Here is a 13,281-nt window from a genome sequence, read left to right on the forward strand (position 1 = left end):
CATAGTATTCCTCTGTAGTGATACAGGTAAGAAAACTGAGGCGTAAGCAGGGAAGTGATTTGTCCATGTTGACAAAAACAGAGGTGAGCTGGAACCTGCATCTCCTCAGCCTGGTCTGGAAGCCAAACTAGGAGAACTCCTGTCTCCCACCTTTCAAAAAACTGTGTGCTGAAACCCGCCTGTCTACGACCCATCAACTAGTGACTCCTGCCAGGTTTAGCAGCAGCCTCTCTTCAGGGCCTGGACCGTCCCAGCTGGACTCTCAGATCAGTTGGGACCATGGTGGCATTAGGGTATCATCACTGTTTTCCGCTCTATGAATTTCTTTGCCCAGGTCTGACCAATCTGGCAGGACCTTGGCACCACGGGTACTCGCCTCTTTAGTTGCCAGTGGGATTCTGTGAATTCGGTATCATCTAGGTGTCAGAGGCACATCTGGGGAGGCAGCAGTGATCGTCCCTTGCACGTCCACCTCTGCCATGCTGTAGACCAGATGTTCCTGGGGAATGGCCGTTCCCTCGTGGCTCTCTGAGCATCTTTCTTCTCTTGTCTTCCATTCACTGCAGGTGGTTTTCTCTCGGGACCCATGTTCTTCCTCTCCAGACCTTGTGCTAGCAGGCATGCCAGCCTCAGCAGCCATTAGTCCTGTCCCCCTAATCCCAAGTGTCAGTGAAGCAATGAGGGCTGCAGTTGTCTCCCTCACTTGCTCCTGGCTGCTTGTGTGAGTCTCCTCCCTTGGTCACCAGAGAGCTGCTGGGGCAGCAGGCATCCGTTCCTTCCTTCCCTCCAGTACAAGCAGCCTCCCAGGATCCAGATGTATTGGCAGCCTTATCCCCAGGCAGTCTTCCTTCTAGCTGGTAGTGACTCTGCTCTTCAGGTTGCTTTTGGACATGTGTCTCCCCTCCAGGACAGGTTTGCCATCGTGGCTCTCAGCACTTCCAGCCGAGGATGAGCTGCTCTTCCTCCTTCCCCCTCACCCTGTAGCTTGGCAATAGCCTTTAGAAGAGCTTCTGTGTCAGCCGTGAGCCTCTTTCTCTGCTGAGCTCAGCCGTTGCGTTTGTCATTGCACTGTCAAGCCACACCCTTGCCGAAAGGCATGCTGGTGTGAGTGACGGGGAGCCTGCACTCTTCACCCATCAGACACTACCCCGCAGCCACTACACGTGCTGGACAGGGCGATGCCCATGTCACAAAGCTCCCATGCGCTGAAGACAGCAAGGATCCCTGTGGCTTGGATGGGGAAGGGCACAGATCCCACGGAGAATTTGGGAAGGGAAGGAGCAATCCACTGAAAGCCTGGCCCCAGCCGCCGGGTCACTGGCAAGTGGAGGTTGGGTTTTGCATGGGGCCGGTACGGCGTGTTTTCCTGGCACTGATTTATAACGGTCCTGGAGCCCAGACCCCAGGAGCGCAAGATACACAGCCCTGGCGAGAAGCGCTGAGCTCAGCCTTTCAGAGTTTAACAGTCAGCAGATACCTCGTGGAATGCGGCTTTAATTGTTTGTTTATTTTGTTTTATTCGCTTAGTTATTCATTTTGCTCTTGGCGGATGCAAGAGCCAAGGGAGAGTGGAATGGCTCACGGGGCTGAGAGCGCGATGGGGAGGAGCAGGGGCTCGCAGAAAACAGGAGATTGCTCATCATAAATTGTAATGCGTTTTAATTCCTCTATGGGCCAGGGCAGGCAGGAGGAACAAAATCCGTTCTCTGAGGCATGGTGGAGTGGGTGAATGCAGTACCCGCAGCAGACCTTGCTGTTATTGACTTTGGACTGGCCAGCCCAAAGCAAAAGAACACACGTTTCTCGGTGAGCGTGATAAATGGCCTGTGGATTCACCTCTTTGGGGGCATGGCTTTAGGATTTGCAGTGTTTGTGGCAGACCCTGTGTTGCTCAGGGCTTTGTGCTGCTTCTCTGCTGCTCGTTTTCCAGCTGCCTGGGGACGGGTAATGCTCACTGGGAAGTAGGCAGACTGAGAGGGTCCCACTCGGTTGGTGGAAGCAGCTGCTTCTCCTGTGGCAGACTCACCTTTGCACATGTGAAAACATGTGCTGCAGAGCCTGTCCTGCCCATCCGTTGCCAAACGCATGGCTAGGCTTGAGCTGAGCATCCCGTTCACGCTGTACAGACGTTGGTAATGCTGGTCTGCAGGCAGCAATGAGCAGGCGTGGGAGGATGCAGAGCACTGCTGCTGTCCCAAAGGCACAGCTCCCACCAAAGTGTTCACACTCTGCTTCTCTGGGAGAAGAGACTGTTGGTCCCTGGCTGCTTATGAAGATCTGGTCCTCAATTTCCATATGCAGGAAGCTCGAAGCATTTTGTGACATTCCAAAGGATCTTTCAAGGCTCCTCACAGTCACCTTCTTCTTGTTGCTGTGGTCATGAGAAACCACCAAGTATTACCTCTCATGGAAATAAGCAGTTTTCACTGGTCTAGGCACCGATACAGGATGAGTCAGTGAGTTGTCTTTAGAAAGATGCCACTTTAAGAAATAACTTTGCAACAGACCTCATGGGTGAAGCTCAGTGCTGAGGTTGAGTTTTGCAGTGAGGGCCCTGCTGCCTGCGGTTGACCCTTTTTCTCTTCTCCGAGGAGTCGTTAGGAATAAGTTTGAGAAATGAGTCGCTTGCCCTTGCCACCCCCAGCCTCTCTCCCAAGGCAGCCTGGGAGCCTTCCTGAGCTGGTGCTGCACTGTCCAGCGCCAACACATGAAGAAACCATGGTTCTTACTTGAAACCACTGTGAAATGAGAAGTTGTGGCCTCTTGGGTTTCCCACGTCCCCAGCAATACCTGCCTTCATGCTTTCCATGGGAAAAGGCACCCAAAAGCTCCCCCTTGACACCTCTAGCAGGACTGGTGGGACACGACAGTGCTTTTCTACTGTGGCATTTCCCAGAGTTACCCTCTGTTACTAAGATCCCTGTTATTTTAGTTTATGGAAAAGTTGCCAAGGATTTCAGCCTTCCACAGCTTGATTATATACCTATTTCTGTATCTATAGCCATAATGAGGAAGCGGACATCAGTGTAGGGTTATCCCTCGCTCACTCTCTTTCTCCCCTCACTCTCTCCTCTTCCTCCTTCACTCTCCCTCCTTTAGTCTTAAACCTTTTCTTTTAAGGGCAAAAATCTTTCCCACCTGCAAGCCTTTCTTAAATCCCTTCCCAAACAGCTGGCCAAGGACAAGTCCAGTAAACGGCCTTCAGCTTGCTGAGAAGTTTCTCAGGCCTGGGCTGTCATGGGCTTTGGATGGGAGCAGGTTGCAGGGATAGGAACATCCCTGGGGATGTCCAGTGAGGTCTGGGATTTGCAGGGAGCAACTGCTGCATGACGAGCAGTGATGGTGATGGGCACTGAATTTCCCTGGGGTTCTTCACCACCACTCGTCTTCAAAGAGGGTTAAATTGTTGTGGATTTAAGCGTGCGTGTGCACACGCACACACAGCTCCTTCTGAGCTCCAGCATGATGAGGAAGTCACTGCGAACATCCCCTGCTCAGTGATGCAGCAAGTGCTTCCACTCAGCACCATTTTTGCAGCACTGTAGCAAAATCAGGGCACTTAAGGCAAAGGAAGGAATTTAGCCTCATGCCGCCAATCCCTGATCTTTTCTTTTTTTTCTTTCTTTTTTTTTTTTTTCTCCTGCTTGTTATGTTTTTCATTCCAGTTTTCCCTGCTGGCTCCTCTTGCGAGGCCGTAACGATTACACTCTGGGCTGCTTGCTGCTGGAGGAGGCTGGGCTGGCAGCCGGCTGGGCACGGGGCAGCAGCAGTGGGGAGCAATAATAGAAAAGAGGATCCTGCAGCAAATTAGGAGCTGCTAAAATGGAGACGGGACTGTATGAGGGGTTAGCTGCTTCCTGGGGAACTGGAACAAGGTGTCTGCCGCGCCTGTCTCAGCTCTCCTGTAGGGCAGCAGGAGACAGGGAAGGGGACTAGGGAGTGTTTGCGTAACAGCTTAAAGAAACATTTGAGAGTCCTAAAATGAAAGCCCAAGTTTCTGGCTGTTTCTCAGCTCTGCTTTTGTTGCATAATCTGCCCTGCACGCAAACGATGGCAGGAAAGAGAGCGCTGCCTTTGAGAAGAGCTGAACAGAGAGGGAGAGTCAGGGGCCAGGCTGGGGCCAGAGGATCCCGTGTGACGGATGGAGCGTGGGGTTGGGAAGGGATGGCTTGGGAAGGGGCAGCACGAGCCGCTCTCCGAGCAGGAATGGCGGTCATGTTTGCGGTGTATGCGGTTGCCAAGGGACCCGGTGGCACGGTCTGCGAGCTGCAAGGTCCTGCAGCTTTGACGTAAAACTTCCCAGTGTCGCAATCCCCTAAGGTGACTCCTATTTTCTTGCCTTCTTGTTGACGGTTTCCATCCAAGGTCATCCTGGGCAGCATGGGGGCCAGGTTGCCATCCTCCAGGCTCGGGTGTGTCGTGGCAGACAGCTCCGAGGTTTCGGTGTCCCACCTGAGATGTACCTGACCCATGTCCCTTTGTGGTCCTGGTGGCCCCCATCAGGCAGGATGGGAACCCAGAGCGAAAGGATCCGGGCGGTCACTGAACCTGCTGCAGGGAGGCAGTTGGCTCTCAAGAAGGAGCATTGATTAACCTCCTTCTCCAGGAGCTTGCCCAGGCCTCCTGCTCGACAGCATGCCTCCAAGCAGCTGAATTCCCCTTGTGGGTCTCCTCCTGTTCCTCCCTCCCCCAGCTTTGCTCTTCCTTCCCCTAGCTGCAGTCGGGGGCTTCCAGGCACAGCTGGCCACCGCTCCCCTCCAGCTGCCCCTTTGATGTGCTCTAACGACTTGCAGCTTTGGCAGATTTCGGTTGCTGGCAGCCCACAGGCTGCTAGGTGCTTCCCAGCGCTGGCAGGCGGCTCACCACTGTTGCTGGTGCCTGCAGGAATGAACCGCCGCACCTTGGGGATGTTTCTCTGCCAGGGACCCGCAGGCTGTTGGGCCTCCTTGGGATACTCAGCAAATACAGTGAGTGCTGCGATATGGACCAGCACTTGATAAAGTCTGATGGCAGGAGAGAGGAAACTACTCTGCCCAAATCTTCCATAACAGGTCCAACCTTTGGGGTTACCTTGGACAAGTCACTTAATAGCTTGCTGCCTCAGTTTCCCTGTCTGTAAATGAGGGTATTGACTGCCTTTGCAGAGTGCTGAGTGATCCAGGAGTGACCAACACCAGATGTTGTTTCCTTCCTTCATCACGTGATGCCCGTGTTTTCTGGCTGTGCAGCAGGGACAGTGTCTCACATGTTTGGCATCGTGTCTGGTTCCTGGGTCTCTGTCTCGGTGCCCATCACTAGGGACAGTGTCTGGGCACCTCCATGGATCCCTTTGCTCGGTGGGGGCAACCTCGTTGGCACCTGGAGCCGCCCAGCTGGGTCAGGCCTGGGAGAGAAGCCTTGGGAGGCTGAGGGGAAGGCAGCCGTTATCAAGGTTGAGCTGGCTGCATCCTTCTCCTCTCTCCTTGGTCACTTCACTTAAACCTCTGCTTCTTTCCTAGGGGGTGTGAAAGCCTGTTCCCTCAATTGCTTGGCCGAGGGCTTCAACTTTTACACGGAGAGAGCTGCAGCTGTGGTGGACGGGACGCCGTGCCGGCAGGACTCCAATGACATCTGCGTCAACGGGGAGTGCAAGGTACTGCCGGCTGCCGGGGAGCCAGGACAGGCTCAGGGCCGGGAGGTGAGGGCAACCTCTGGCTCCAGGGTAGGGGAATGCTGCCTGCCACGTGGCCGTGGGCATCCCTCTCCCGCAGCCTCAGCTCTCCCCGGGCACCCAGGTCACCTGCGGGAGCGTGTGTCCACGCTGGGGCTCGTGCCCGTCCACTCCAGGCGCCAAGCCCTGCGCTGGCCTGCATTAAGCAATGGGTCTCTGCCTTTACAGCCCACGCACTTCCAGGCACTTGATATTTCCTTCTCCCAGACCCTTTGAAATGGGATCTGGAGGGCTGTAAAAGTTTAATTATAACAGAGAAGAGCTGTGGGAACGGCGAATTTCCCCAGCAGGCAGGCTCCCTCTCCGGCTTTGTCTGTCTGCCTTCCTGTGTCTCTGGGATCTCTTTGTGCATCTCTGTGGGTCTGAATATCCAGGGAAACAAAGAGGCGATTGCAACATAGGTGGGCACCGCTGCTTAGCCTTCCCCCAGCTAACATGCTGCAATAGCAGCGGGGCAGAGTGCCAGAGGCTTCGTACGGGCTCGCAACCAGGGCACGGGCCCTCGGGACACCCAGCTCTTCTTGGGCAGCTGCAACTCCATCAGCTCAGCACAGGCGGCAGGAAGGCTTCGGCCTGCACTGTCTTCGGTGCCACCTCACTGGGTCCGTCCAGTAGTGAGGCAATAGCACTGTGCGACATCGAGTGCTGTCCCAGGGCCTGTCTGGAGCGTGGCCAGGACTCAAAGCACTGCTGGTGTCCAAGCGGGGAGAGTTTTGGCCCTGCTAATAACCAGCACTGGATGCAACCTCCCTCCACTGTCACCGTCTTCCTTGTCCTGCAGTCTCTGGGTTTCTGCTTGTGCCTCACAGGCTTGGTGGCCTTGGTGAGACCTCCAAGAGCCTGTTTTTGAACAGGGATGGCAGAAAGCTGGGGCTGGGAGGAGGTGCCCTTGCTGAGCCCTCCCTGCTATAAGGTGCAATAGAGAAGGAGGGAAATGGAGCCCGAAGAAGTCTTCTGTTCCTCAGAACATTGCCGGTCAAGTGGGTGGAGGACAAGGCACCCCACCAAGATGGCTAATTCCCTCCTGCTCCTTCCTCTAGCACGTGGGCTGTGACCGTGTCCTGGGCTCTGACTCGAAGGAGGACAAGTGTCGCGTGTGCGGGGGAGATGGCAGCACCTGTGAGACCATTGAGGGCATCTTCAACCAGTCCCTGCCAGAGGGAGGTATGGAGTGGCCGGCTCAGCAGTCATTCCTCACCCTCAGGTCCCCCTTGCCTGGCCCTGCTGGGCCCTGGGGCACCTCAGGGATTCAGCCTGCTCCTGGGGACACGGCACATGGGACAAATAGGGAAGTATCCCAGAGGAACATCACAAAGGGTCAGATCAGGCTGGAAGGAGGGAGTAAATCACTCCTGTCCTCTGCCCACGTCCCCAACACTGAGCGCTGAGCTCCATCCCATGTCCCCAGCTCGTGCTCCCCTCGAGCTGCACTTTGGCTCACGCCTTGCAGTCCCACACCAGGTCCCTGCCGCTCTGGGACCTGCAGCCAGGCACAATGCCGGGCTGGGGGCCCCGGGGCAGTGCCTAGCCCAGGGGCGCTCCGTGGGGCTGCGGAGGTGCCTCCAGAACTCCAGGCTCTGCAACACCCTCCCCGCACAGCCAGTCCCGTTGCATGAGCCGGCACTCTGAGGCCAAGCCTGCGTGCAAACCTGTCCTGACACCAGCTGCCCCCTCACCTGAATGGGCGGCACAAGTGTGTAGGCTGTAACATTTTTCCCATTTAACTGCAGTAAATCTCTAAACCACCATTTCTGCAGGGCTCATGCCTCGTTTAGTGTTTCAACACTTGTGTAAGGTGGTGGCACACACCCCCGCTTGGGACTCGGAGGCTGAGCATCTCTGCTCACCTTCCCTCTGGGTTTCGCAGGGTACGAAGAGGTGATCCAGATTCCCAAGGGCTCTGTCCACATCGACATCCAGGAGCTGAACCTCTCTGTCAACTATCTAGGTGAGGAGGGGCTGGGTGGCACTGAAATCCCAGCCAGAAACCTGTTGGCCTGCCAAAGCCCTTTTTATTGCAGTAGCAGGGTGTGGGGAAAGCCCAGCATGGAAAATCTCTCGCTGCAGCAGAGGATGGGGCTGGTGGTCCAGGCAGGGGAAGGTTGCAGCAGATTAAAAAAAGACCTGCTCACATTTTGCTTGGGCTCAATTAGCCAGCCAGGCTCTAGCTCATTGTTTTTCTAATGGCCTTTCCCCCCCACTCTTGTCTTTTCTTTCTGTCCTCCAAGCCCTTGGCAGTGATCGGATGGGTGGGGAGGGGAGCTCCTTGCCAGTCCGCTGCCGGCTGCCTCCGTGGCAGCTCCCCGGGAGCAGGAGCCCACCTGGATGCCAGAGCTGGTGGGAGGTCACGATGGGGCTCTTCCCATAGTGTCCCTCCAGGCCAGCTCCCTTTACAGGGTTCAGGGATGCTTGCATCCCTCCCTGCCTGGCTTAGGTAAATTGGGGACTCCCTGTGCTCATCCGAGCTGAATTTGTGTGCACTGCAGACACAGCCCAAGCTCTTATCTCTATCCACTGCCAGCACCAGTCCCCCAAGATGTGTCCCTCCACCCCAGGTGGGAGGCAAGGGAGCGTCCTCCATCCTCATCAATACGAAACGTCCTCCCCACCCCAAAGCATCAGGTCAGTGAGGTTGTCAGGAGAAGCGAGTGCAACAAGTGATGTGTATCTCAGCAGAAGGGTCTGTGGGAGAGAGCCGGGAGAGCGTGGGAATGTGAGCCCGAGCGAGCGAGCCGATCTCCCTCTAGCGACTCACTTCGGCAACCACAGCAGCCAGCACAGGCTCCTGGGCACCAGCATCTTTCCTCAGCCTCAGCAGCCAAGAGCTGGTTTGTACGGCTGGATTTGACCCTGGCTTTGTGGCTACAGCTGGTCACATTGCCAGACGTGCCCGTCACCATGCCGGGGAGCTGGCACAGCTGGCAAGCTCTCCCTGCACCGTCATTCGTCCGCAGTGCAGGGACTGAGAGCCTGAGACCAAGGAGACAGGCACATTAGTCCCATCTCTGCTAAAGACTTTCTGTGTGGCCTTGACACAGGCATTTATTTTTATTTGCCCCACCTCTTCCCTCCCTGTAAAATGAGGCTGATGGTATTTACCCTCTGTTGTGACAATGCTCTGAGACTGATAGATGAAAAGTGCTGGGCCAAAGCTAGATATAGGCACGCTTAGCCTTTCTGCTAACCACTTTTTCCCTTGTCCCTCCAGCACTGAAGGGGGAGAACGGTGAATATTACATCAATGGGAAACTCTCCATCGACCCTCCGAGGCGCTTCGATATTGCGGGCACGACATTTCACTACAGGAGATCCCCAGATGAGCCTGAATCGCTGGAGGCTTTGGGGCCCACCAACATCACACTCATTGTCATGGTTGGTAACAGCACTTTCCCTTGTACCCCTACCAGGCCTTGTCCAGGCTAAAGAGACTTTGCAGCAACCACTTGGGAATTACTGCTAATCTGCCTCTGTTGTTGCTGTCTAAGGTAAAAGGGACATAGCAATCAGAGTTAAATTTGGCTAAGTTCTCAGATCTCCCTCCCTAGATCTGCCAGGCTTTGGAATAAGATTGATCTGTAAGTGCATAGGATCTTGTTGTCTGATTACGTCTCTGTTGTCTTTGTGGCTGCACCATGGTCACCACTGGTGGTTGCCATGTCAAGCTGGAAGGGCTCCGACACCATCCGGGTAGTCACAACTGTCCTGGACTTTGATGACATTGATGCATTAGTTGTGCCTTTCTCCACAGGTCCTTGTGCGGACAGAGCTACAGGGGATTCGGTACAAGTTCAACGCACCCATCAGCAGGGATGCCTCGAACCAGTACTCCTGGCACTACACGCCGTGGACCAAATGCTCAGCGCTATGTGCAGGGGGTAAGTGGTTTAATCACGTGTCGGCTGGGAGAGGACACATCTATGTGCAGCTCTGTGACTCCCAAGCACAATGTCTGGGCCATAAAAGACAGCACACAGCCACTGGCACCTGCTTTGCTCTTGGGTCTCTATATATTCCCACCCTACATTCAGCCACTGGCAACCTGGTGTCAGTCAGTCTGGTCTTGTGGACTGTGTCTTAATAAACAAACTGGATGCTGTTCTTTGGCTAGACTGCAGGCACAAGTGGTAAAGATGACGAAGGGTGGCACGGTATGCTTGAAATTCATTGACTTGGGTGATGCAGGGCAGATTAGCTGATCATAACAGCCCCTCTGGCCTTCAGATCTGCATGTCTGTGAATTGAAGCACCTTAGATGTTTCCCTGAGTCCCTTGGGCTAGTTCCTGAGGGGACAGAAGCAAGATTTTGTGTGCCATGTCTGATGTCTCTGGAAATCCTGGCTGCAAGTGGCTGAACAAGTATACAGAAGACAGAGGCAATTTCCAGAGCAAGGTGTAATAATGTTTCCTACTTAAACCTGGGGACCCCAATTTGACCTTGTGCGCTAGGCCTCAGCAAAGGGAGTGCCAGAGAATGATGTTTTCATCTCTTCTTCCAGCTGTGGCCCCCAGCTTTGTCCAGAAAGTGTCACAAGGCAAAGATTAGAACAGATTTATTCCAGGGTGACATCCCAGCAATCCTTTGATCCCACCCCCCTCTACAAACCCTGCAGGGTCCTGCCCTGGCTAACCAGCTTTCATCCCATCCAGCCAACTCTGGAGATGTTAGAGGCAGAGTAAGCTTTGGTTATGAATAGAAATGCTTGGCAGTGTGCAGTGACAAGTGGCTGCTCTGTTACGTTGCCCATGCGAGAGCGGAGCCATGGGATGGCACACCTGCAGCCTGGCTCGGCGCTAGCCTCAGGCTTGCTCTCTCTCTCTCTCTCCTTGCCTCTTTTTCTCGGCAGGCAGCCAAATCCAGTCTGTCATATGCAAGAAACTCTCCGACAGCTCAACTGTCTTCAACCATTTCTGTAGCCCTGAAACCAAAATGCCAGAGCGGCAGAGGCCATGCAACACCGAACCATGCCCCCCAGCGTGAGTACCATGGCTTGGAGGAGGCAGAGGGAGGGCTGGTGGAAAAGCCAGTATGCAAGAGGATGATGGGAATAATATTTGACACAAATCCTGGAGATGAGTGAAGTTTTCCCATCTTTTTCCCCTTCCCAAGTCAGAGTCCTCTGCCACAGTCCCCAGGGTGGGGTGACACTAACTGTCTGGGACAGCTCTGCAGAGATGTGCAGAGCACAGGAGTGTGTCAGCCAAGGAACATCTCTGCAGGGTGACATCTTCCCTGTCATTGTGTTCCTTGTAGAAAGGAGCCCACCACATTTGGCCCTTCTGGTCCTGAGCTGATACTCAGCACTGTCCTTTAGAAACTCTCCCTGCTCCTCCCTTGATTGGTCAGTGGTCCAAGTAGAGCTGCCTGGGAGGCTGTGGCCAGGTCAGGAATAGGGCTGCGTGCCCTCAGGGGCAACCACGGACCAGCCTGCACATTGCAAGCTTTGTTGTTCTCCCTGTCCCCAGCTGGGTGATCGGGAACTGGTCTGAATGCAGCCGAAGCTGCAATGAGGGTGTCCGCACGCGGAGTGTCTTCTGCAAGCGTAAGATCTCTACCACCGAGGAGAAGACCTTGGATGACGCCTCCTGCCCCCAGCCACGGCCCAAGATGCTTGAGCCTTGCAACAACCAGACGTGCCCCCCGGAGTGGGTCGCCCTGGACTGGTCAGAGGTGAGCGCTCATCTCTGTCCTTGGCTCTCTGATGACATCTCTGATGCCATCTCTGATGGCTCCCTTAGGAGCACAGAGCGCTTGTGGTGGGTGCTGCCCGTGGAGAGCATAACTTGGGCAATTATCCTCTTGTAGGTAAGGAGATGGGCTAGATGGGACCACTGATGGGGCGAGCCCGTGATGCCTGTCTCTGTTCTTCGCTGCGCATCCTGACCGAGCGTCTCCTCTCTTTGCAGTGCACCCCCAGCTGTGGGCCAGGTTTCCGCCACCGCATTGTGCTCTGCAAGAGTGGTGACCACAGCACGACGCTGCCCACCTCCCAGTGCCCCGAAGGCTCCAAGCCCCCGACCAGCATGAGGTGCAACCTGCGGCGCTGTCCACCCCCGCGCTGGGTGGCCGGCGAGTGGGGAGAGGTACTCTCTCTTCTTTCTGTGGGGTTATTGCGGGAGAGGAATACCTCCCACCCCCAAAATCCCAGCGCACCTGAGCCTTTTACCTGTAAGCTGCCTGGCCCTTGGCAGCATGGTCATCACTCTGCCAGTGTGACACAGGGCTGTCCCTACAGCTCCCTGCCCTGGCAGCTGTCAGCCTGCTGGAGGGATGCCCAGACCTGCATTTGCAGCATGGTGCCGTAAATATCTGATAATACCCTGCTGGCGATAAGCTCACTGCTCCTGCCATGTGCCCAGGAGAAGCTAAGCTCTCCAGCCAGCTCCATGCTGCCAGGCACCCTCTGCTCTGCTCTGCATATGCAAAAGGCAAAAACAGGGTCAAAAAAAAGAGCATCCGAGCGTGGCTGATAGAATCCATGGGGGTAAAGGGGCCAGGTGTCTTCTCCGCATGGTATTTAGGTCTTTACTTCCTCTCTGTAAGCCTCCCTGGCATCTCCATGCTCATTCTGGACCAGTTCCCTTAGATCTGTGTCTTCAGACCTCTCTGATAGCTGGCAAGGAGGGTTGTCCTGCCAGGGGGATGCATCTGGATGGGGTCTCGACCCTCTCAGTCACAGCCTGGTGACCGTACAACCTGCCAGCAGAGATGGATGGAGGCAAACGCAGCCCTGGGGAGGGCCATGCAGCAGCTCAGATCCTGGGGCATGGGCAGCCCTTGCTGGGTGGGCAAGCAGAGCAGGCACATGTTTGCCTTCAGCAGACTGAGCCCTTAGGGTGCCGGTTCCTGAGCCTATGGGCTCTGCAATAGGTCGGCTGGTGGGGCAGGGGTGCCATCTCAGGACAGCAGGTCGGAGGGGGACAGTGGGGACATGGTGGTAGAGAAGGAGGCGGCTGGCCACAGTCCGTGCGCACACAGTGTGCAGCCATAAGGACACCTGGCAGTCACCGCGAGCTTGGCCATCCCTGCCTGGCCTCCCCATGCCAGCGGCTGTGCCGGTGCGTGATGCTGCTCATACCAGTGCTGCTCACGCCAACCGTCAGCGCTGCTCCGGTCAGCTCTGCTCGGCGGTGGGCTGGCTGCAAGTGGGGCCATCCCAGCGCTGGCAGCCGTGCATCCCGGCCCCCAGAGCTGCACAGAGGCTCTGGTCCTCCCGCCGCGGCCCAACACGGTGTCCGCAGCAGGGCAGGAGGGACAATCACATCAAGCACGCTTTGCACCTCCTAAGGGCTGCCCATGCCCTGCTCCCCGCGGGTTGTTAAAGGTTTAGCAGTCGTTACAGCCCCGTGTTGTGCTGTCCCCCGGCAGTGCTCCGCGCAGTGCGGCCTCGGCCAGCAAAGACGATCCGTCCAGTGCCTGGCTCACACCGGGCAGCCGTCCAGCGACTGCGTGGAGACCCTGCAGCCATCCGGCATGCAGCAGTGCGAGACCAAGTGTGAATCAGGACCTACGGACAACCCTGAAGGTGAGGGATTGTGGCAAACAGTCTCCAGGAACTGGGCACCGGGGAGAA

General features: G+C 55.8%; 1 protein-coding gene across 3 annotated transcripts in view; it reads left to right on the forward strand.

Annotated features, from left to right (window-relative positions):
* Positions 1-13,281, forward strand: part of ADAMTS10 (ADAM metallopeptidase with thrombospondin type 1 motif 10) — a 79,709-nt gene that overhangs the window by 64,462 nt on the left and 1,966 nt on the right. For all 3 annotated transcript variants that reach the window (XM_026110859.2, XM_026110858.2, XM_026110860.2), the window contains exons 16-24: positions 5,499-5,632; positions 6,751-6,874; positions 7,578-7,658; positions 8,919-9,082; positions 9,459-9,585; positions 10,555-10,684; positions 11,174-11,378; positions 11,615-11,791; positions 13,077-13,233. In XM_026110859.2, the coding sequence (XP_025966644.1) occupies positions 5,499-5,632; positions 6,751-6,874; positions 7,578-7,658; positions 8,919-9,082; positions 9,459-9,585; positions 10,555-10,684; positions 11,174-11,378; positions 11,615-11,791; positions 13,077-13,233 (1,299 nt within the window). The remainder of the gene's footprint in view (positions 1-5,498; positions 5,633-6,750; positions 6,875-7,577; positions 7,659-8,918; positions 9,083-9,458; positions 9,586-10,554; positions 10,685-11,173; positions 11,379-11,614; positions 11,792-13,076; positions 13,234-13,281) is intronic.

The sequence above is a fragment of the Dromaius novaehollandiae genome, chromosome 25 (assembly GCF_036370855.1).
Source record: "Dromaius novaehollandiae isolate bDroNov1 chromosome 25, bDroNov1.hap1, whole genome shotgun sequence".
NCBI classification, from domain to species: domain Eukaryota; kingdom Metazoa; phylum Chordata; class Aves; order Casuariiformes; family Dromaiidae; genus Dromaius; species Dromaius novaehollandiae.